Consider the following 25033-nt stretch of genomic DNA (forward strand, 5'->3'; position numbering starts at 1 on the left):
ACAAAACAAACAAACATGCCAGTCCTATAGGGAATGCATAGATATGGTTAAAGAGGGCATGAATGTGTGCATATGTGTGTGTTGCTGTAAGAGGGCAAGCCTATTGAAGGAGAGATTCAGGAGGCAGAGGATGTCTTCAAATGTTTGGCCTCCAGGGAAAATATTAAAGCAGGTTGAAATCAGAGACTATAATACTATTATTTAGAATGAAATTCAGCAAACATTTATTAGATACCTAATGCTTAAATGAAGACAGCTAACATGTGGTCCCTGCCCTCAAAGAGCTTACAATCTAGTGGGAACGTATTCACAAAGGACAAATACAAGACAGAAAGATTCAGGATATTTCCAAGAGGGATATACACCGTGTCTTTAAAGGGAGAGATGAACACTGAATGACTGTTTTATCTTGTAATTTGAATATACACAGGTGATTTGTACATAGCATGAATGTTAGATTCTAGGTCACAAAAGGCCAATATCAGGTCAGGCATTTCTATTCTAAATAGTAAAATAAATTAATTTTTAAAAATTAAGCTGGAGTATGTACCTCAAGTATTCTGAAACCTTGAGCTCTATTTTTCCCTTACCGTATTTTTCATAGAGGACCAGCTAGATTGGCAGGTTGTGTAAAATCTCATGCAGTTACTCTCCAGGCAAGACTTGCATTCGTCCCAGGAATCTGTCAAAGACACCTGGCATAGACTTTGTTCTTCTTCCAGATGTTCCTGAACTTCATTCATGAGTTTCAGGGCTTCCTAATTAAAAAGTAGAAACAAATATCCTATGAATGGATAAAGAAGATGTAGTATATATATATACAATGGAGTATTACTTGGCAATCAAAAAGAATGAAATATTGCCATTTGCAACTACGTGGATGGAACTAGAGGGTATTATGTTAAGTGGAATTAGTCAGAGAAAGACAAATATCATATGACTTCACTCATATGAGGACTTCAAGAGACAAAACAGATGAACATAAGGAAGGGAAGCAAAAATAATATAAAAACAGGGAGGGGGACACAACAAAAGAGACCCATAAATATGGAGAACAAACTGAGGGTTGCTGGAGGGGTTGTGGGAGGCGGGATCGGCTAAATGGGTAAGGGGCACTAAGGAATCTACTCCTGAAATCATTGTTGCACTATATGCTAACTAATTTGGCTGTAAATTAAAAAAAATTAAAAATTAAAAAAAGAAACAAATGTCCTATTTCCATTTCATAACTCTATGTGTACCTTAGCTGATTTTTAAAATATGCGTATTCTGATGTACTTCTTTACTCTTTCTTTGTGCCCCTAGCTGTTAACAGGTCTACCTGAATGCTTTCTGTTTGTTTAACGAAAAGACACTGGTTGATCCTTACTGAAGACTGAAAGTCTCATCCATCTGTTCATTCATTTATTCCTTCTTTCAACAGCTATTTATTGGGTACTTGTGATGGGACAGACATTACACTAGATGCGGGTGAATTAGGATGTGGTCTCTACTCTGGGGGATGACTATAATTTACCTGTTTACTTGTCTGTCTTCACATGTAGTTCTTGGAAGATGTGGAAAGTGGGCTTTAAGGTTTATAAAGCTGACAAATTTATTTCCGTCATTTATGTTGCCTTTAATTTTTGTATGTTCTTAAACATTGCAAGAAAGGGCAATTCTTGTATATCAAATCGGATCTGCCCAGCCAGTTACACTCTAATTGCAGACATGCCAGTGTTCTGAGGTTGTCTTTCTTCTTGTCTATATTCCGAGTGCTCCCCCTCGTGGTGCCTTGCTGTATGTGGTCAGGTCCCACGCCAGGTGGTAAGGAGCCTGTCCCTGAGAATCTCAGCCCTGCCCCCAGGACCTCCCCCAAGGCCAGCACCCCTGCCTAGACCCCTGGTCTCCTTGCTAGTGTGGACTTCTAAAGACAAGCTCCCTCCAAGCCTGAGACCTAGTTCAGGGGAGTGACTGGATATAATGGACTCCTCCATAAAACAGTCTCAGAGCTAACAGTGACTCCCTTAAGTGAAAACCACACAGTGGAGGCAAAGTTTCTGTACTTAAAACCAATTTAGTATTGACTTTTACCTAATGGAAAAGAAAAAGAAATCACCTTTCCCTGTCATGTTAAGCCCAAAGAACTAGTTAGGCACTGAGAATCTTTTGAGGATTTCCTTATCTCCTTGGGCATTGTAGATCAATTTGGGTTCCTACATCTTCTCAAGAAAGTTACCCCACCATGGCTGGAAACAATACTGCCCACATTTCCTCAGTCAGTACCATTTTTATTTTATTTTATTTTATTTTATTTTATTTTATTTTATTTTATTTTATTTTTATTTTTTAAATGTTTATTTTGAGAGAGAGAGAGCACGACAGAGCATTAGCAGGGGAGGAGCAGAGAGAGAGGCAGACACAGAATCCGAAGCAGACTCCAGGCTGAGAGCTGTCAGCACAGAGCCTGACCCAGGGCTCGAACTCACAGTGTGAGATCGTGACCTAGACAGAAGTTGGACACTCAACCAACTGAGCCACCCAGGCGTTCCAGTCAGTACCAATTTTAAATGTCTTGTTCATTGTCACCATAAACCGAAATCCCAATATTTCCAATTCCAAACTACACTCACTGTGTACCTTTGTGCAAATGGCTTAACATCTCTGAGCTTTAGTATCTTCCTTAGCAAATAAGAATAGCAATAGGATTTACCTCTTAAGGTTTTGTATTGAGATAAACAAGCAAGGCACATAGTGTGCCTCGATTTCCTTCCACTTCCTTCCGAGAGCACAACAAAAACCAATTACCAAATCACATGTCCCAAGTTTTGGTAGTGTAATGTTGCCATGGAGGAAGATCTCTGGGGAGAAATGCCCTGCCCATTCCTTCTGTTTCCCCCTAAAATGTCCTACCTGCTGACTATTCCTGTAGTTTACAGATTTTCAAAGTCCTATATAAACTTGGTGTGGGGTCAAATCACTTTAAGCCACCCTGGAGTTTCTCACTTTCAGTTAATTTCAGATGCTCTCTGAATATTAATATTATATTAATATAGTAATATAATATTAATTATTAACCATTAATAATTAATTGTTAATCCTTAATATTTGTATTAATATATTAATATTATATTAAATAATATATTGATAATCTCTGAATATTAATATTATATTACTATAATATTAATTATATATATTATATACTTATATATTATATTTATATAATATTTATATATATTTATATGTATTTATATATAATATATTTATAAATAAATATATTTATAAATAAATATATTTATAAATAAATATATTTATATATAATATATATTATATAATAAATATTATATAAATATAATATATAAGTATATAATATATATAATTAATATTATATTGGTATGATAATATTCAATATTAATAAGGAGGGGCTGTGAAGGGGTTTGTGATGACCCTAGGTCACCTGAGGATGGGTAGACTGGGGGCACCAACCCCATATTTGCTAAGTCATCATTTGCCTAAAGTATCCTTTATCCCCAGTTTAAATTTAGGGGGGTACCTGCGTGGCTCAGTCAGTTGGGCGTCTGACTTCATCTCAGGTCATGATCCTATGGTTCATAAGTTTGAGCCCCGCATCAGGCTCTGTGTTGACAGCTCAGAGCCTGGATCCTGCTTCGGATTCTGTGTCTCCCTCTCTCTCTGCCCCTCCCCCACTCACACTCTGTCTCTCTCAAAAATGAATACACGTTACAAAAATTTTTTCTTTAAAAATAAAAAAAAATAAAGTAATTTTAGGGAGGGGGACTCAGAGTTAAACTGGTTTTTCTTTTTTTAAATTAAGTTTTTGAGGCTTCAAACCTTAAGAGTATAATTTAATGAATGTTTATATAGTAAGAAGGTTTTTAAGAAAAAAATCCTGTTAGTTCTTGGGATTCCTGAGGGCAAACTGAAACTGACATCTGTTTACTTGACCCACCCCTAACTGAAGCATTCTTTTCTTAGTATTACACCCTTGACTTGTGGGGAGGCCAGAGAAAGGGACAAAAACAGAAAGTCATTGGGTCCCAGACGCACAGTGCCGACAGCTGATTTTCTCTGGGGTCATTCATAACTGCGCTGGGTTAACACCCTCATGGACATCATGAGCCTCAGTTTCCTTAGCTGTAAAGGGAAAGTAATAGTTTATGCAGATGTTGGAAGGATTACTACACATGATAATGTGTTTTATAAAGGGCCTGCAAATGATATCTAGTGTCATTATTCCCAGGGGCCAGCTCACAAGCCCATCACAGAAGAATCCAGCTCCACAGGCTTTCACATTATCCTTATAAGGAGCTATTTTTGACTTCCTCAAATCTTTTGCTTGCTGTCCAAAGGGAGGAGGGTTTGCAGCTGCTAGTCAAGTGATCTCCTTTCCTTGCTAGGGACCCTGTGCCACAAGGGGTATAGGTGTGGCCGTAACATCAACCAATCTGGTGACAGGTTCACAGATAACTTTGGGGTCAGCCTGTCACACAGACCTGCTCCAGTGGCTCAATGGACACCCAGAGGCCACTGTACTCAGAAATAAAGAATTCCAGCAGCTATCTGCAGTTGGTGGCCTCCAACTTTACATGTTTATAGGTATAGGTGTAGGGAGGAAATATTAAAACTTTTATTTTTAAGTTTTAATTTAAAAACTGATCCCCTATCTCTATCAAAAATACATAAACATTTTTAAAAAAGGGGGCGCCTGGGTGGCTCAGTCGGTTGAGTGTCCGACTTTGGCTCAGGTCATGATCTCATGGTTTGTGGGTTTGAGCCCCATGTTGGGTTCTGTGCTGATAGCTCAGAGCCTGGAGCCTGCCTCGGATTTTGTGTCTCCCTCTCTCTCTGCAACCTCCTCGCCCTGTGCCCAGCTCTCACTGTTTCTATCAATAGTAAATAAACATTTAAAAAAATAATAATTAAAAAATTTGATGGCGGGGAAGGAGAAGTAGGTGGCGGGGTAGGAGAAGTAGGGAGTTGTTTAATGGGTACAGAGTTTCAATTCTGCAAGATGGAAAGAATTCTGGAGCTTGATTGCACAGAATTGTGAAGGTATTCAGCACTATTTACCATACACATAAAAATAATTAAGATGGTAAATTTTATGTTATGTGTATTTTACCACATTTATAAATTTTTAAAAATAAAATTTTAAAATAATTTACTCTCAATGTTAAAATTTAGAATACTTTCCAAATTATTTTGTTACAGTTTTGATTTCCTCTTTGATTTAAGGGTAATGTTGAAAATAATTTTAAAAAATAATTGAATTGTTTTGAATGTTATGTTCATTGTTAATGTTATTAAACTGTGAGCCATGCAATGTTCATAACTTAGAAACATATTAAGCTTAATTCTGTAACATATGAACAATTTTTAACATCTTCTCTGGATATTTGGAAGATTGACCTTTAAAAACATGGGTTTGAATTGCATGGGTCCACTTATAGGTGGATTTTTTTCAATAAATACAGGACGGTACTATAAATGTATTGTCTTTTCCTTATGATATTCTTAATATTTTCTTTTCTCTAGCTTTATTGTAGGAGTACAGTACACAATGCATACGACACACAAAATATGAGTTAATCGACTGTTTATACAATTGGTAAGGCTTCTGGTCAACAGTAGGCTATTAGAAATTGTTTTGGGGGAGTCAACAGTTACATGCAGATTTTTGACTGGAGGTCAGCACCCCTTACTCCCACATTGTTCAAAGGTCAACTGTAATGTGTATTTCCCATTGGTAAGATATATAGTTTGAACTGTAACTATTAAGCAAAGGCATTTGAATAAAGAAACTTATTAGGCTGATGTACTATTTTATATACATTGGTGCTCTCTTGTGGTGCTTATGTCAGACCACTGCATGTCACCAACTGCTCGAGAGGACCATGGGGAAGTGGGTCCTCCACATTCCAGGAGCATCCACACTGGTTCCCTCTCTCTTTGTTCCCTTGGAGCCGATTGCAATGAATTGCCATTTAGAGGGCTCAAGTGAATGATGGTTTTATTATTTAGTTTTAACTAAGCTAGCCCTCACCAAATGGGCAAGAGTCTTCAAAAGATTCTTGATAAAAACCAAACAATACCCATGAGATTAAAAAATATGAATAATTTAAGCTCAGGTAGACAAGACGCAAACGGCAGAGCTGAAACGTCTTCATTATAAGCTCTTTGTTGGTCACATGACAAAGTAAAACTATGATCTAATCAGACCTGGCCATCAGCTAAAAAGTTTCAAAATATTTTCCAGATTATTTGAAATATGGATTTAACATCCACCCTAGCTAGTGATGAACCTCATCCTACATCTATTTTGTGCCTTGATATATTAATGGTAGCAATTCGTGTTTCTAATTTACAAATAAACTAATATGCATACATTTAGGAGTGAACACTAAGAATAATATTAGTAATAGGGATGGGGGCTCAAAAACCTTTGGAGACCACAGATCTAGCCAAAAACTCCATGAACACTTTTGACTCCATATCCGAAGTCAGAATGGACTAAAGATAAAGTATTTTTAAGAAAGTAACACTTCCCCAACAGAGATGAATCCCTCAAATTCCTGGATTTGGAGTCCTGCACAGGCCCACTCTGCCTTTGAAGTTTTCATCCACTAAGAGCTGCTCTCCAGAAAATCTACTGTTAGGGAAAATAAGTAAGTCATCAACTGCACTAACAGATGCAGTATTTATGGTCTAGCTATATTTAAGAACAGGTGTTATTCCCAATTACTGTACCTGCTTTTCTTCTTTGCATTTCTTCAGGGTTTTCATTAGATTGGTATGTTCCTCCTCTCTTCTTTCCATCATGATTTTCATCTGCTTCATGCCAATCAAAGCCTTCTTCACTTCTTCATCTCCATCTATGTCTCCAGCCTCAGGAAAACCTAAAAGAAGCATTGCAGTTTTTTCCTTTTGAGAGCTGATCAAATTGCAGTGTATCAGAATACAATAAGTTCACCAGTTTTCATTATGTCCCTTAAATAGAGACTTAGCTGTTCTTTTGCAGCATCAAATTCTGGAAGCAGATCACAATGGATTGGCTGTTAGCTGCCCCACGGACACAGCTGCCATGTAGATGATACCTTCTATTCCTTGTGTCTGAGCTCCTAGACAAGTCAGAGTTCATTTAACCTCATTCTTGTCCTTTCACTCAGGGCCTGTTTCCAGTTATCCATTTTTTTTTTGTCGTTCACTTAAAACTCAAGTGTGTTTATATTAGAAAAAAATTCAGATTTTCTTCACAGACAATTTATATTAAATGCCAAATGGGAACCTCAAACACAGCGAACAATTGCCCTTTCTTTCAGCTTCAATTACCTTCCCAGGAGGCATTAAAACTAGAAAGTATCTCATATAATACAAGATTCTTTAATAACCTGCTGGACATCTCTTACATACCCTTTTAAAAATTGTATTTACTTTTTTATTTTAGAGAGAGGGAGAGAGGAGCAGAGGGAGACAGGGAGAGACAGAGAGAATACCTTTTTTTTTTTTTTTTTAGTTTATTTGTTTAATTTGAGAGAGAAAGAGCACAAGTAGGGAAAGGGCAGAGAGAGGATCTCAAGCAGGCTCTGTGCTGTCAGCATAGAGCCCGATGCAGGCCTCAATCTCACGAACTCATGAGATCATGACCTAAGCCAAAATCAAGACACTTAACTGACTGAACCAGCCAGGTGCCCAGGCACAGAGAGAGAGAGAGAGAGAGAGAGAGAATTCTAAACAGGCTCCGTACTCAGCATGGAGCCCGATGCAAGGTTCAATCCCACAACCCTGGTGTCATGACCTGAGATGAAATCAAGAGTCTGACACTCAATCGACTGAGCCACCCAGACACCTCTTTTCTACATCTTTAATAAGCTTTTGGTGGGTATAAAATTCATTGTCATTCTCTCTTTGCAGTAGTCAGTGTGGCTTCCAAAGGAACTTATTTTTGTTTCTGAGTTTAATCATAGACCTTCCTAAAGCAGCATTTTAACTAATTTATTTTTCTAAGTATTCAGTACCCAAAGCATATATCGTCAAGCAAAGGTCACAAGTTCATGAACATAGACTAACCAGATTCAATGTCACTATAACCCATTCTTTCACTATTTCAGGAATACTGCACAGATAACTTTAATTGTTTAAATTTTTCAAATGCTAGAAAAGAATTTCACTGTTCGTTAAAACCGTGCCGAGAGGACACCAAACATCTGGATGATACCAAGAAATGCAGCCCGAAAGTTGGCAAGTTTTATCTGTGTGATAGCAAACATCTGGATATGTGAACGTTCTCAGATACTCGGCTGGAATTCTCTACTTTTATTCCAGATGTTTGGCATCATGTCTACTTGGTTTAAGTGCTGAGAGAGCGTCCTACCGTGAAACTGGAGGGCCATAATGAATACGGTTATCTCTCAACCGTAAATCACTTGTATATGCCAGCAACACATGCAAACATGCAAACAGGACACAGAGCAGATAAAGAAACCAAACATACCCTTCAGGTTTCCATGGATACCGGCTTTGTCCTTCCAAGTAGGTGCGCAGTGACGTCCTTCCAACCATAGCAGATACACAATAAACACCAAGAGTGATGGCTTCATGTTCCTGCTGTTACTGCAAAGGAAAAATAAACCTGTACCAAATGCCTTCCATTAGGTTAGTTTTTGCCAGCATCAATTGAAAACACATGGCGATCTCAAGCAGTTTTCTGTCAATTTTTCTTTATGATTTTAGACAAGTTATGCTAATATGCCTGAGACATAAGGAGACCTGGAATATAAATTAAAAAAAAAAAAAAAAAGACAACCCAAGTCCCTATTTTGTTTACATTCTTTATGACAGTTAAATAAGGTCATCATTTGAAGTATTTGAACTTCAAGACATCGAATAGTGTGGATCACAGCCCCATAGAATCCATACTTCATTGTATGTTCTTGTCAACAGAAACAGCCTGAAATACAGAATTAGTTAAAATATGTCAGAAGGATATTTTTTTCTTCCAAAATTCTGAGTGCTCAAGTAAGTTTTTACCGTGGGCAGTTTATGACTTATTCTTTCACGAAAGCAAAAATAACCTCACAGATTTTTCTTATATGTCTTATGAAACCCATCAAGATACATGAATAATGTACAATTATTTTTTTTCTTTTCAGATAATGAATGTTCTTCTAAATTTAATTTGATATACTTTTGTTATAAACATTCCAGATACAAATAAGTTAGATTATTTTAACTCTTCCCAAAGAGATATTTACCTGCTTTATGTATATTTGTTATTTTGGGAAGAAATAATTTCATTATTTAATCAACATCTGGATTGTCTTTTTAATAAAATAACATTGGTACTAGTAGTTACAAAACTATCCCATTTTACATATCTACACCTATCATTTGAACTAACTCTTCTTTCTATTAAGACCTTATTTTACCAAATGAAACTTTTTAATATATATTTACCACTAACTTTGCAGTTTTTCTCCAGTGAGGTTACCACCCGCTTCTTAAAGGGCCTTCAGTTTTCTCTGATTTAATTTTCACCTCTGTCAGGGATTTAGCCTGGTTCTTTTAATTTGATGACACAGTTCTTAATCCTATTAGCCTAATATTTTGAGATTAAGAGTATGGTTTAAAATTTGGTAGGTTTTAGAAAGAAACACTAGAGGGCGGGCTGTGCACATGATCAGGAACAATGACCTTGAGTAACGTTATTATACACAAATATTTTGTAATTGAAGTATAGTTGACATACAATATTCTATTAGTTTCAGATGTACAACATAGTGATTTAACATTTATATACATTATGAAATATCACCATGATAAGTCTAGTTACCATCTGTCATCATACAAAGTAATTGTAATATTATTGACTATATTACCTATGCTATAATAAATGTAAATGTATATAATGCTGCAATAAACATAGGGGTACATATATCTTTTTGAATTAGCGTTTTAATTTTCTTCAGATAAATACCCAGAAGTGTAATTACTGGATCATAGGGTAGTTCTATTTTTAATTTTTTGAAGAACTTTCATACTGTTTTCTACAGTGGCTGAACCGGTTTACATTCCCACCAATAGTGCATGAGGATTCCCTTTTCTCCGCATCCTCACCAACACTTGTTATTTCTTGTTTTTTAGATACTAGCCATTCTGATGGGTGTGAGGTGATACCTCACTGTGGTTTTGATTTGCATTTCCCTGATGATTAGTGATGTTGAACATCTTTTCATGTGTCTGTTGACCATCTGCATGTCTTCTTTGGAAAAATGTTTACTTTCTGCCCATTTAAAAAAATGTTTATTTATTTCTTTTGAGAGAGAGAGAGAGAGAGAGTGCACATGAGTGGGGTAGGGGCAAAAAGAGAGGGAGGGAGAGAATCTCAAGGAGGCTCTGCATTGTCAGCACAGAGCCCTGACACAGGGCTTAAACCCACGAACCGTGAGATCGTGACCTGAGTCAAAATCAAGAGTCAAATGCTTAACTGACTGAGCCACTCAGGCACCCCTCTCTGTCCATTTTTTAATTAGACTGTTTGTGGGTTTTGTTTTGTTTTTGTTTTTTGTTTTGTTTGGTGTTGAGTTGCAGGAGTGCTTTGCATAGTTTGGATATTAACTCCTTATTGAATATATCATTACAAATATCTTCTCCCATTCAGTGGGTTGCCTTTTAGTTTTGTTGATACTTTCCTTCATTGTGCAAAAGCTTTTTAGTTTGGTATAGTTCTACATGTTTATTTTTGCTTGTTGCCCTTTGCCTGAGGAGACAGATCCAAAAAAATATTGCTAAGACCAATGTCCAAGAGTTTACTACCTATATTTTCTTTTAGGAGTTTTATGGTTTCAGGTCTTAGATTTAGGTCTTTAGTCCATTTTGAGTTTATTTTGTATATGGTGGAAGGAAGTGGTCCAGTTTTACTCTTTTGCATATAGCTGTCTAGTTTTTCCAACACCATTTGTTGAAGAGACTGTTTTTTCTCCATTGCCTATTCTTGCCTTTTTTGTTGTAAATTAGTTGATCATATACATGTGAGTTTATTTCTCACATGAAATATGTGTCTGTTTTTGTGCCAGTACCATACTATTTTTATTACTTTAGCTTCATAGTATAGTTTGATATTAAGGAGTGTGATACTTCCAGCTTTGTTCTTCTTTCTCAAGATTGCTTTGGTTCTTTAGGGTCTTTGTGATTCCATTCAGGATCATTTGTGGTATTATTTATTCTAGTTCTGTGAAAGATGCTATTGGTATTTTGGTAGGAAGCGCATTGAAACTGTAGATTGCTTTGAGTAGTATGGACATTTTAACAATGTTAATTCTTCCAACCCATGAGCACGGTATAGCTTTCCATTTATTTGTGTCATTTTCAATTTCTTTCATCAATGTCTTATAATTTTCAGAGTATAGGTCTTTCATCTCCTTGCTTAAATTTATTCCTTTGTATTTGGTTCTTTTTGATGCAGTTGTAAATAAGATTTTTTAAGTTTCATTTTCTGCTAGTTCATTATTAATATATAGAAATGCAACAGATTGTTGTATATTGATTTTGTATCCTGTAACCTTACTGAATTCATTTATTAGTTCTGGTGGTTTTTGGTGGAGTCTTTAGGGTTTTCTAGTATCATATGTTATCTTCAAATAGTGACAGTTTTATTTCTTCCTTACTAATTTGGATGACTTTTATTTCTTTTTCTTGTCTGATTGCTATGGCCAGGACTTCCAGAGTTATGTTCAATAAAAGTGGTAAAAAGTGGGCATCCTTGTCTTTTTCTGATCTTAGAGGAAAAACTTTCAGCTTTTCACCATTGAGTATGATGTTAGCTGTGGGTTTGTCATATATGGCCTTTATTATGTTAAGGTATGTTCCCTCTGTACCCACTTTGTTGAGAGTTTTCATCATAAATGGATGTTAAATTTTGCCCAGTGCTTTTCTGCATATATTAAGATGATTATATGATTTTTATCCTTAATTTTGTTAATGTGGTATAATTTGCAGATATTGAACCATCCTTGCATGCCTGGAATAAATCCCACTTGATTGTGATATGTGATCCTTTTAATGCTTTTTTTTTCTTTTTAATTTATGATTGAAGTTTAGTTGACATACAGTGCTATATTAGTTTCATGTACACAACATAGTGATTTAACAGTTCTGAACATTACTCACTATTCCTCACGATCAGTGTAGTCACCATCTGTCCCCATATAACATTATTACAATAGTATTGACTATAATTCCCTATGCTGTACTTTTCATCACCATGACTTATTTATTTTATAACTGGAAATTTGTACCTCTTAATCCCATTCACCTATTCCTCCCATCCCCCCAGCCACCTCCCCTCTGGCAACCACCAGTTTGTTCTCTGCATTTAAGAATCTGGTTTTTTGTTTGATCATTTGTTTTGTTTTTCAGATTCCACATGTAAGTGAAATTATATGCATTTGTCTTTCTCTGTCTGACTTATTTCATTTAGCATAATACCTTCTAGATTCATTCATGTTGTCACAATTGGCAAGATTTAATTCTTTTTTATGGCAGAATAATACCTGTTTTTTTAAGTGTTTATTTTTATGTATTTATTTTTGAGAGAGAGGCAGAGAGAGAAATAGAGAATCCTAAGCAGGCTCTGCACTGTCAGCACAGAGCCCAATGTGGGTCTTGAACTCATGAACCATGAGATCATGACCTGAGCCTAAATCAAGAGTCCAATGCTTAACCAGCTGAGCCACCCAAGGGCCCCTGTAGTAGTTTCTTATAATCCTTTGTATTTCTGTGGTGTTGATTATAACCTCTTCTCTTTCATTTCTGATTTTATTTATTTGGGTCCTCTCTCTCTCTTTTTTTTTCTTGATGAGTCTGGCTAAAGGTTTATCAATTTTGTTTATCTTTCCAAAGAACTAACTTTTAGTCTCATTATTATTTTCTATTATTTATTGTTCTGTTTCATTTATTGATGCTGAGGGGGCACTGGTGGGTGGGGCTGGTCCTTGATGTGGTTGGTTGTAAAGCCCAGCCCTGACTATTGCAGGTGCATTGGTAGGCAGGGCTGCCCCCTTCCAGGGGTGGGAGTTGCTTTGGTGGGGAGGATGTTCTCTGGGTGTGGCAGGGTGGAAGTATCTTTGGAGAGGGACTCTGGTCCTGGCTGAGCTATCCATGGTGTGTGGTAGGGTGGGAGTCACTTTGGAGGAGTGCCTGCCAGAGTAGGTGGATTGGGCAGGGCAGGTCCACCTGGGTAGGGTGAATGGTGGTAGCAAGGTAGATGGGAAGTATCAGAAATGTCACTCATCAAGGTAGATGCTAGTTAAAAGGAGATTAAGGAAAATGGGGCCTGTCAGCAGTCCTATCCCTAGAGAAGGTTCTTACAACTTCCTGCTCCTTTGGCACATTCCCTAAAACTAGTCAATAAATCTCCTTCATACATGGCCCGGGAGTTTTTCAAACTCCTGCCTCTGTGTTGGGTCTCAGAGTGAGTGAATTTGTGCATGAGCCTTTTGAAAGTAGAGTTGTAGCTCTCCTGGAGTTAAGCCCTGTTGATTTTCAAAGCTAGGTGTTATGGAGGCTCGTCTTCCCTTGGAGGGACCCAGGGCTGGGGTGCCTGATGTCAGGCTTGAATTCCTTGCTTTTCAGGAAGGACCTCCACATTCATGACATTTCTCCCGTGTGTTTCACTGTACCAGGGCTGTAGTTCCTGACTAGACCACATCTCTGTCCTTCCTACCTGTCTCAATGTGGCTTTTTGTTTATATCTTCAGGTGTGGAAAGGCTGTTCTACTGGCCTGCAGGTTGTTTTCAGAGAGTTGTTCTATATGTAGTTGTAGTTTTTGTGTGTCTGTGGGAGGTAGTGAGCTTAGGATCTTCCTGCTCTGCCATCTTGATCTTCTCTTCTCTACACAATTTTGTTTTGATAGGACCCGTTACAACCTTAAGCATTTTTTTAATTTGAAATTTATGATACATATATTCCTATATAGGCCAAACAAATTTCTTTGGAAATATAAGCCACAATACAAAATAGAGTAAATAAACTCTTAGATAAAACATTTTGAAGATTATTTATATAACTGGCATTTTTTTGAATATATGCAAACACATTCTAAGTAGATAAATTATAAAAACCCAGCATATAAATAATGCAATAGATGAGTATTTCAGGCCCACTGTAATTTAATAATTGATTAGCTGAACTGAAAATCCAGCTAATAATTTGTTTAAAAACAATTTAGAGAACTCTTAGTCACCATAGCCAGTTGTAGCCTGGGTCTCTCTGGCTACTGACATCTCAGAATCATCATGGTCCCCTTTAAAATTTTGAGGAATTAGCCAGTCAATACTTATTATGTGCTTAGTACTTTCTAAGTGGGTCACACTGACTTCTCTGAACTAGCCCACCTGCCTTTTGAGGGCCCTTAGTCTCTGTATTTGAGCAAACTGCTGTTTAGACTTTATCTGTGCTCCACTTGGGCACCGGGATGGGCAATTACAGGACACACTCAAAGTCCAGCCCACACTCCATTTCAGCTGTCTTGATTACCCACTAATTATCTGTTTTAGTTGGAAACCTCTTAGCTCTATTGGCAAACAGATCATCTCAAAGCAAAACTTGAACTATTAGTATTTTAAATAGCTTAATGTCACTGTTGAGCAATTATAGTCCACACCTGAAAACAGATGTGTCCTATCCTGAGAGATGACTAGTCGGCCCATGGAAGAAGCAGGGCTTTGGGTATTTTTCTTAGGAAGAGAAGAGCACAGTTCTGGAAAAGTTAGTCATAGTAAATTAACCAGTGCTACTTCAACCCTGAGAACTCTTGCTCGTTAGTTTGCTGTTGTCTAAGTTAGGGACCATTTGAAGTCATGGCTGACATCTCCGTACTCTTTCAACAAGTCCAAATTTTTATGAAAAAGGAACCTGTTGTTTAGGAATACCAGTGCTTTATCCTATAGTGGCAGATTTTTTTCTGTAATCCATGTTCCTCCTTTAAGTGTAATTTCTGAAAACATAAGTTTATTACTAACTAGTATTAATTACTTTTTAAATATCCTGAAGCTTCCAAAAAGTTTCTTCCTCTAATTATTTCATCTGTTTTTACAGCTGCCATTTTGTTCTTAAGTTTAAGCAATATTTCATACAAACCCCATTATTTTCATAATTATGAAATCATTATGTTTAAGATTTAAGTGGATTATAAAATATTCCAAATAGCTATTTGGTAACCAAGGAGACCTAGAAGCAAGGTCATCTTAGGTAAGAAAGACAGAAAGAAGGTATGTGGAGTATCAACCGAGAAATAGGCTGAGGAGTCAGACAGATGGACTTCAAAATGTCAGGCTATGTTGCTAAGGTCAGGCTTGGACAGCGTGTCTTATATATGTGACCATAATGGACTTGTTACTAAGTCATCCCTGATTAGATTTACCCATTCTGCCACTGGCATAGCCAGACAACCTCAGCACTTCCTATTAGGATACTTACTTGGCAGAGAGCAGATGAGAAAGCCTGTGCCATTTGTGCTGTTTCCTATGTGCAGCCCAACTCCAAGATACAATGTCAACAGTCCCCTGCAGTTTTGCAAACTGGGAGCCTTGCATGTGTCCTGTACACAGCTGGAGTTGCTGACTTGCACCAGTAAGGTCAGAAAGGGAAGGAAAGTGAGTGAATCTCTAATGCGTTCTCACAACTGATGAGATATGGGCTAGTGGATTCTCCATGATTCAAACAACCTACTCTTCTTTGGAAGGGTGAGAGGCAGGAGTGTTATCCTGGTAGAAGTAATCCTCCACAGTAACAAGAGGACATTCTACACACACACACACACACACACACACACACACACACACACCCCAAGGAGGGACTGTATAAAAGAAATAAAATGAAAAAGTTCAAAAATTTAAAATCCAAATTATTTATGTAGATTATAATAGTAATTAATTTCAGTAGATTTATTTCCTTCCTTCCCTTCCTTCCTTCCTTCCTTCCTTCCCCCTTTTCCTCCCTCCTTCCTTCTTTTGTTCCTGTTTCTGTTCTTTCTTCTTTCTTTGTCTTCATTAATTTAGCTATTTATTTAACAAATTTAAAGGACATGATTCATATTACAAAGCTAAATTTTAGAAATAGAATAGAAATTCTCTTTTACAAATTGCTCCCTTTGTAGGCAAAGGTTGGCTAACTCACTGATAGAAAGAACCAGTGGTATAGTATAAAGATCACTGATTTAAGAGGTCAGTTTTCATCAAAATCTGTGCCACTCTGTGCAATCCAGACCTCTGTGTCCTCATCCAAAAATTAGAAATAATTGGAAGAAATAATCTCAACTATTACTCCTCCCAATTCTAAAGTTCTGTGATTATTATTTTCTTATTCTCACCAAGCTTCATCATTGTTTGAGTATAATGAACGAGTTGAATCAATCTGTAAAATAAAACATTACAGCCACCTTATCTTTCTTATGGAGTTGCTGAACATGTCACTTTAGTTAATACAAATGAAAATATTGTGTTGAGCCATAGAGCACATGTAACTAAAAGGTAGACCAACAATTTCTTAAAAAACAATTCAGACTGAACAAAAATTATTATTTTAGGCTCATAAAATATAGGCAGCAAAAGTAGGCACTGAATCCAGACTTCTAAATCTTTCATGAAAAAGATCAAGCTTGAATACAGCATGAAGAAGTACATCCCACTAAACCTCAATATAAAGTCAGAAATTGACATTTTCCTGGGCGGTCCCTAGGCCTCCGGCCCGCCGCGCGCCCGGCGGAGATCCTAGAAGAGCCGGCCCTCCATCCCCAGGAACCTCGTAGCCTTCAGGACCCAGAAACGAGGTTGAGAAGGGTCGGAGCGTGAGGTGGAGCCTGACAGTGGGAGGCAGAGCCCTGTGGTGATTAGGTCCCGGGGTCCGGTCCCCTCGGGACCTAATCTCAGCTGCTGCTGCTGCTCAGCTAACATGTCTGTGCGCTTGGCGTTGTCGGTAGTGCCTCCCTTGGCGGGTGCGTTGTCCTTAGGTGACATGTTGTGCTCAGCACGTAATAATCAGTACGGGGCCTACCCAAAGGTCACCTCATTTGTTAAATGTCCCCTGAGCGTGGCGCAGGTCTAGTTTCTCTAACTATATATTGTAAACTCTATTAGGAAGAGACAGCTTGGCTCAGTGAGAAATTTAAAACTAGAGCCAGACCTGGATTGAGCCCTCGCTCCAAAATCCACTAGCTTATGTGGCTTTCGGCAGGTCACTTCCCTTATCTGACCTTCAGGTTTCCTGTCTGTAGCAGGAAAGAGGAGAAACAGAATTTTACATCCCTGCTCTGATACATTCTAGCTGTTTGGGCACAGGCATCTCGGATCCTCTCCATTACAATTTCTCCCCAGAGAAATCTCCATCTCTCAGGGGTGGAAGAGATTTCATTTATTTATTTATTTATTTATTTATTTATTTATTTATTTATTTATTTATTTTTTCAATATATGAAATTTATTGTCAAATTGGTTTCCATACAACACCCAGTGCTCATCCCAAAAGGTGCCCTCCTCAATACCCATCACCCACCCTCCCCTCCCTCCCACCCCCTATCAACCCTCAGTTTGTTCTCAGTTTTTAAGAGTCTCTTATGCTTTGGCTCTCTTCCACTCTAACCTCTTTTTTTTTTTTCCTTCCCCTCCCCCATGGGTTTCTGTTAAGTTTCTCAGGATCCACATAAGAGTGAAAACATATGGTATCTGTCTTTCTCTGTATGGCTTATTTCACTTAGCATCACACTCTCCAGTTCCATCCATGTTGCTACAAAGGGCCATATTTCATTCTTTCTCATTGGGGGTGGAAGAGATTTTAAATTCCTGGTGCATGGCACCTAGGAGGTCGCATCACTTGTCTTCCCACATCCTCCTGTCTTACACAGCATACATGCCATTCCAGATGCATCACCAGCAGCCAAAATACTAGAAGACTTGGTGACAGCCAATGGAAGGAGACCAACATCACAGGGAAGAGCAAATAGTAAAAAAAAAAAAAAAAAAAAAAAAAAAAAAAGTTGTGGCCAATATGAAAAATTAACTGGGAGCTAGGTGATCCCAGAGGGAAAAGACAAACTGAGATCACGTAAACGTAGTTTAAAAAGTTTTCAAGGGCTAGGGGCTCCTGGGTGGCTCAGTCGGTTAAGCATCCAAATCTTGGTTTCACTTCAGGTCATGATCTCACTAGTTCGGGAGCTCAAGCCCCACATTGGGCTCTGCGCTGGTAGTGCGGAGCCTGCTTGGGATTCTCTCTTCTCTCTCTGCACCTCCCTGGCTCTCTCTCCCTCAAAATAAATAAACTTTTTAAAAAATGTATTTAAGAGTGCCTGGGTGGTTCGGTCGGTTAAGCATCCAACTTTGGCTCAGGTCATGATCGCACATGGTCAGTGGGTTGGAGCCCCACGTAGGGCTCTGTGCTGACAGCTCAGCTATCCGGAGCCTGCTTCGGATTGTGTGTCTCCCTCTCTCTCTGCCCCTCCCCAGCTTGCACTCTGTCTTTCAAAAATAAAACGTTAAGAAATAATAGTAAATAAATAAATGTATTTAAAATAAAAAAGCCTTCAAGGGCTTTCCATTGCCATCAAGATAACCAGTTTTTAGTTTTTAAAGTAGCTAAAATCTGTTAACCCTTTTCCAGTTTAGCATCTAGTTTCCTGTTGTGCTTAGAAAGACCCTTCCTCACAAGTTGTAAAAGCATAACTTGTAAAAGGCTAAAAAGAAAATCAACTAAGCCAAATGATACATTGAAAATGCGTGTTAGGGCACCTGGGTGGCTCAGTTGGTTAAGCATCTGACTCTTGATCTTGGCTCAGGTCATGATCTCACCAGTTCGTGAGTTTAAGCCCCACATCAGGCTCCCCACTCTCAGTGCAGAGCCTGCTTGGAATTCTCTCTCTCCCTCTCTCTTTGCCCCTCCCCTGCTCATGTGTGTGTGCTTTATCTCAATAAATAAATAAATAAATAAATAAATAAATAAATAAATAAAAGAAAATGTGTTTGGTGGGGAGAAAGAAAGGAGGAGAGGCAGAGAAGGAGGGAGACAGAATCCCAGGCAGGCTCTGCGCAGTCAGCGCAGAGCCCAATACAGAGCTCAAGGTCACGAACCATGAGATCATGACCTGAGCGGAAATCAAGTCGGATGCTTTTCCGACTGAGCCACCCAGGCAGTCCCAGCCTGTATCTTTTATTGTCTGGATTTTAGTAGCACAGAAATATTATTTTGTAATTTTTTAAAAGCTACAATAAAATAAAGTTAAACTTTTTTCAAATTTAAAAAAACAAAAAATAAAATAAAGTCAGAATTTATCTGTATAGGCAAGCACCACATAAATTTATTTATTGATGAGGATGCATATAAATACCAAATGCATTCTAAAATTTCCATTACACCTAGCATAGTACTTCCCTTGGATCCAGTGAGCTCAGCCCTTGGAATAGCATATTCAGCAAATATATATTGGGCACCTATCATGTCCCACATGTGGAGGGTAAGACAGGAAGAAAACAGATGCTCTCTGAGGTCTGGGAGCTCATGTTGCATTCCAATGGGAAGAAAGAGGACAATACACAAATAATCACATAAGCAAGAATATATCAGAGAATGAAAGCTGCTACAAAGGAAATAAAATGGGGGTAATATAAGTAATTTGGAAGGGGAGGGGCTACTTTAGGTAGACAGTCAAGGAGCCTTTTAAACCAGTGCTTCTTAAACTCTACTGTGCAAATGAGCCACATGAGATCTTATTAAAATGCAGAATCTGATTCATTATGTCTAGGTGGGGCCTGGGATTCTGCATTTTAAACAAGCTCCCAGGTGATGCCTGCAAGTCCTGGACCACTCTTTGAGAAACAAGGATCTTAAGTACATTTTTCCCCCATGGCATTCCCATTTTGAAATCCCTTCAGTTATTTCTCATTGTCCACAGACTAAAGTTCAATCAGAGCATGTAACTCCTTGCTCAAAAGTCTCCAGTGAATCCCCATCTTCCTAAGAGCAAAAATCCAAAGGATTTACAATGGCCTACAAGCCTCCTCAAGACCTTCTCCACTCTGAAACTCTCTGATCTCATTCCCCATTACTATCTTCATTTCCAGTTCAGCTCTAGCTTCCCTGTTCTTATTGATGTTCCTGGAGTATGCCAAACATGATCTTACTAGGGAGCCTTTTCACAGCTGATCCCTGTGCTGAGAATGCTCTTCCTCCAGATAGCCACTCTTTAACTCCCTCAGTTATTTCAACTCTGTGCACAAATTACCTTCTCAAGGTGGCCTATCCAATGACGTGAGGTCTATTCTCCTCTTTAAAATCACAGCCTACCCCCTTCACCTCATTCCTCGTCTCCCTTATTCCTTCTTCTTTTTCTTTTGCCGTAACACTTAGCACCTTCTAACAGATTATATAATTTATGTGTGTATTATATTTATTGCTTATTTGTATTCTTTTGAGATACCTTTGTTTTATAGTCTAATGAATCTCAAGTGCCTAGAATAGAGTTTGGTACATTGTGTGTGTGTGTGTGTGTGTGTGTGTGTGTGTGTGTGTGTATGTGTGTGTGTGTGTGTAAAATGAACAGAACTGCATAGCATACTTGTATGGCCTGACCCTGGCCTATCTCTTCAGACTATCTTTAACTTCTTCCTTCCCTATACTTAGTGGACCAGCTGTCTCAAACTGGTAATAGTTGCACGAATACGTCATGGTTTATTTTCTCTCCATGCTACACATTGCTCCTTCCAGGTGTTTCTCCCACTTGTTACTTATCCTACAATGTTCAGATCAAGATGCATTTATTTATTTCCATTCTCAGAACATTCTTGATCCTGCTTTGTCACACCATTCTACTTGTATATACCTCTATTATTGCACATTCCCTCCTTTATTTCGAGAGTTTACATATAAGACCAGTCAAGGTCTGCACAGGAAACAGAATGTACACTCAAATGAAATTGTAAAAATAATTTATGAAGAGGCCATTTGCAGAAGTAGGCCAAGGAAAAGAAATCTGTTATGGGGTATGGGAGCTCAGTGAGTACTAGGACCTAGGAGGAAGGAATTGGACTAGGAGACAGGCCAAAACAATGCCTCCCATTTGCTGAATTCAGCCAGAATCCACAAAGTTCCAGGGTGCCTCAAAGATGTAGTTCATAGAGATTGAATTCTGGGGGCACAGAGGAGGGCAGAGAAAGGTAGAGAATGGATCTGGGGGAGAGGATGGCAAACAAAGGCCAACCCCAATGGATGGGCGATTTCAGAGGGTAGGACCATTTCTCATTCATCCTCATATCCCCAGCACCTAGACAGGGCTTGGCTCAGAGTGATCATTTAATAAATCTTCGTGGAACTAAACTATAATGTTAAGGTGCATACTACATTTATAACTGAATATTTGGGGGAAGGTAAGCAGGAAGGCAGGTAAGCTCTTTACTTTCTATCTTTGACCCATTTTAATTCATTTCCACACAGAATTTAAAAAAAAAAATTTTAATGTTTATTCATTTTTCACAGAGACAGAGACAGAGCAGGGAAGGGGCAGAGAGAGAGGGAGACACAGAATCTGAAGCAGGCTCCAGGCTCCTAGCTTGTCAGCACAGAGCCTGACATGGGGCTCAAACCCATGAACCATGAGATAATGACCTGAGCTGAAGTCAGACACTTAACCGACTGAGCTACCCAGGTGCCTCTCCACACAATTTTTTTTTTAAAAGTTTCTTGATATCATATCTAACTTAGATAAGAATAGCACAACCAGAACAGAATCTACTGTAAGAATTAATTTTGGTCATCCTGCTCTGCTGAGTTGAATCTAATTTCCCCAAAAGCAACATAAACCTGGAATAAGGGTACCCATGTGGGACTATCAGCCTAAGATACAAAGCATGATAATTATAAAATATTTCAGCTAGTGTTGCTTGTCCATCAAGAATCATCTCTGGATCCTGGCACCAGGAGGCAATGAATAAAATCTTATTGACCATCTAGAGTCAGGCAAGCCAGGTGAATTTTTGAGGCATGGAGTAATCTAAATACTCTGATGATGCACCCAAGGCCATCAGGTAGAGTGACCAACTTTCCTGGTTTGCCTGGGTCTATCCTGGTTTTAGCCCTGAAATCTTTCAGCCTGAGAAGCCTTCAGTCCCACGTCAACTAGGACAGTTGGTCACCCTACAATTAGGGTCAATTGAAGATACAGATTTTGATTTCTCATGACAGAACTTCATTAAGAGGTATTATTCAAAGGTGATTCAAACTATTATAGCATTTTGACAGTTATCTTGAGTTTCGTAAAATTTAGAACCTTCTCTAACTGGCATGTAGTAACTTCCCTGATGAACCAGTCCAGAAGTCCTAATAAAAATCCTTCATTGCCAATATTCTCTTAACCCCAAACTTTGTAAAACTGTTTAATCTAATCGGTTCCTTGGGTGTAAAATCATGTACTATATATAGCATATTTGTAGAAATAACAAACCTTTCCACCAGTTTCCTCAGGTATCTGGGTGTACTTCCAAACACTTTGCCAGCCTTCCCCTCTATAAACTGCAAGCCCCTTGTTCTAGCTGTCTACAGGAATCGGCACATATAACTGTTGTACCAATGGCCATCTCTGATCTTTGTATATGCTAAGTGAGGAAATGGTTGAGAACAATTTAAGACTTTTTGCAGCAAGTCTAACTTGCTCAAACTTTTGGCTGAACTATAGAAACACGATATGCCATAAAACTGCCTGGTTGGTTCTTGAACCAGATAATCTCCTTTTATTAGTGAGAAACATCATATAGGTACTGATTTATGTATCCTTTAAGTACAGGAAATATTTAGCCAATATATAATATTTATAATTTATGAGAGATTTTAGGGAAAAAAATTGGCAAATGGATTGCTTTGAATTTTGGTGGGAAAGACAAATGCTTCCGAAGCAAATAAAAAAATAAAGATCCAACTGCTGAGTATAATAACAGCATGCAAGTGATAATAGGCCAAACAACAGTTTGCTAAGAGGAAACCAGTCACCAAAATTAAGATTTGCCTATGTGATGTTATATTAAGGGAAATAGTTTGATTGATACTTAGGATTTAAATTATTATTAATTTTTATGATTATGGCAGTCACTGACATTTCTGGTGCCCAAAAGAAATAATTTAAATAATTTTAAAGTTGACTTTTTTGAATGTTTCAAAAAATTTACTTAAGCATTGTATGTCACCATCACCTGAGAAAGCACATAGGAGCTACCTATGCTTGGGTACACTGTTCCAGGCACTCCATTAGACATTTTATATAGAGTCTCATTTAATCCTTTCAACCTTGTGATATGAGTATTACCAACCCCATTTTATAAACAACACTAGGATCGCAGAAGTGATTTGCCCAATGTCACAAAAATCCTCTTTGTTCTTTCTACTGCATCACATAATTACCTTAGAAACAAAAAGAAAATCACTTAAAGACATGTAAAAATGCCATTCTGTTAATGATATTATTTTGCTTCTCTCTATAATTTCATTGTATTTTGTTAATTAAAAGTGAAGTTAAACAAGAAACCTGATATAGCATCATAAGATCTAATAATGATGCTTTTTATGTATCGTAGAGGTATTTGTACCTTTAGTGCTTACTGAATGGTACTTGGTAATTCTACTCATTTTGCTAATTTGCTCATATATTTCAATTTCTGAAATAGTTGCCAAAGCTGTTAAAGGGGAACAATGGGCATATTTTTAAAGTTTAGTAAATCAAAACAACATGGGCACATGCTAAAGATTAATTTGGGATCATTTACATAAATGGCATTCTGGAAAAAAAAAAGAGGTTTTTTTTGTTTTGTTTTGTTTTTAAGTGAGGAAAAAGGAATGCAACCTATTTCTTGCAAGGGCATATGAGTGGATCTCATATTTTCACACATGGCTTTGTTTTCAAATTCTTGAAAGTGCAGAAATTCTTTTAATTTAAAGGTGAGCCCATGGAAAATCTGGAACAGCTGTAGAAAACCATAGAGGAGCGCAGTGCCACAGCCACTTTCTCAGCTTGTGACACCACCCCAGAGTGATCTGACCCTCCACTCACCACTGTTCTAAATTATCAAAGAGAGGCACCTCTGCCCCCATTGCTACAAACAAGATTTTTCCATGGAATTCGTTGTTTCATTAACTGATCCAGCCTAAAGGCTACCGAGTGCAGAAAGTTGACAACCCTTTGGACTCAAGAGGGACTCCAGGATGTCCAAGGAAGAAGGCTCAGAAAGGGTCTAAGTTCAGCTGACTAGATAGTAAGACTTGGAAAGCAGCCACATCTCAAAACGCTATCTGAGGGACCTGGAAAACATACCGCAATGACTTTCCTCAAGGTCATGCAAAGTTTAAGTGATTTTTACTATCCCACATTCCAATGTGTCCTTCTCTATCGATTCATTTCCCATGGTAGTTCATCATTCTGTATTTATGGCATTTTTATTAGGTAACAGCATCTCATCTCTCTGAGTAATTGTGCTGCTGCATATTTTTGGAAACTTCTACCGGTCACAGTCTGGGACTGAGGGGTTTCATCAGTGTTGATGGGAGAGTCTGAAAATCTTGTTCTCGAATGAGACAGGTAAAAAATGGTCTCATCAGGATCTCTGTTTTCAATGTCCAAAGAGAAGTCCCTGGGAGAGAAAAGCAGGTAACAGAGCACTGGTTAAGATCTGTACATTGGAAGTAGGCTAAGCTAGAGTAATCGGCTTAATCTAGCCGTAAATAGTGTACACAGCTCTTGGTTTCTTTAACATCAGTTAACCAGGGCCCATTGGGAGCATGGATTGAAATCAGTGGGCTCCACCATGGCTTCCACCGATCCTGAATTCTGAAAGCTGCGCCGACAATTCCATGAACTGCCTGAGCATTCATACATGCATCCATGTCACAGTGATTTATTTTCTTTTCCCCCCATGGTTTTGTAGGGATGGGCTATCTCCCTGCATTTATCTCCTGACTCTTTTGATCAAGACAAGAAATGGGTTGGTATAGCCCAGGAGGTCACCTGAG

General features: G+C 38.2%; 1 protein-coding gene across 1 annotated transcript in view; it reads right to left on the bottom strand.

Moving 5' to 3' along the window:
* Positions 1–9552, bottom strand: part of CLUL1 (clusterin like 1) — a 29578-nt gene extending 20026 nt beyond the window's left edge. The window contains 4 exon segments of the mRNA XM_025931369.2: positions 591–758; positions 6748–6896; positions 8492–8610; positions 9461–9552. Coding sequence (XP_025787154.2) covers positions 591–758; positions 6748–6896; positions 8492–8597 — 423 coding nt within the window. The 5' untranslated portion in view covers positions 8598–8610; positions 9461–9552.
* Positions 9553–25033: the final 15481 nt, after the last annotated feature.

The sequence above is a fragment of the Puma concolor genome, chromosome D3 (genome assembly GCF_028749965.1).
Source record: "Puma concolor isolate L17-30 chromosome D3, mPumCon1.1.hap2, whole genome shotgun sequence".
NCBI classification, from domain to species: Eukaryota; Metazoa; Chordata; class Mammalia; order Carnivora; family Felidae; genus Puma; species Puma concolor.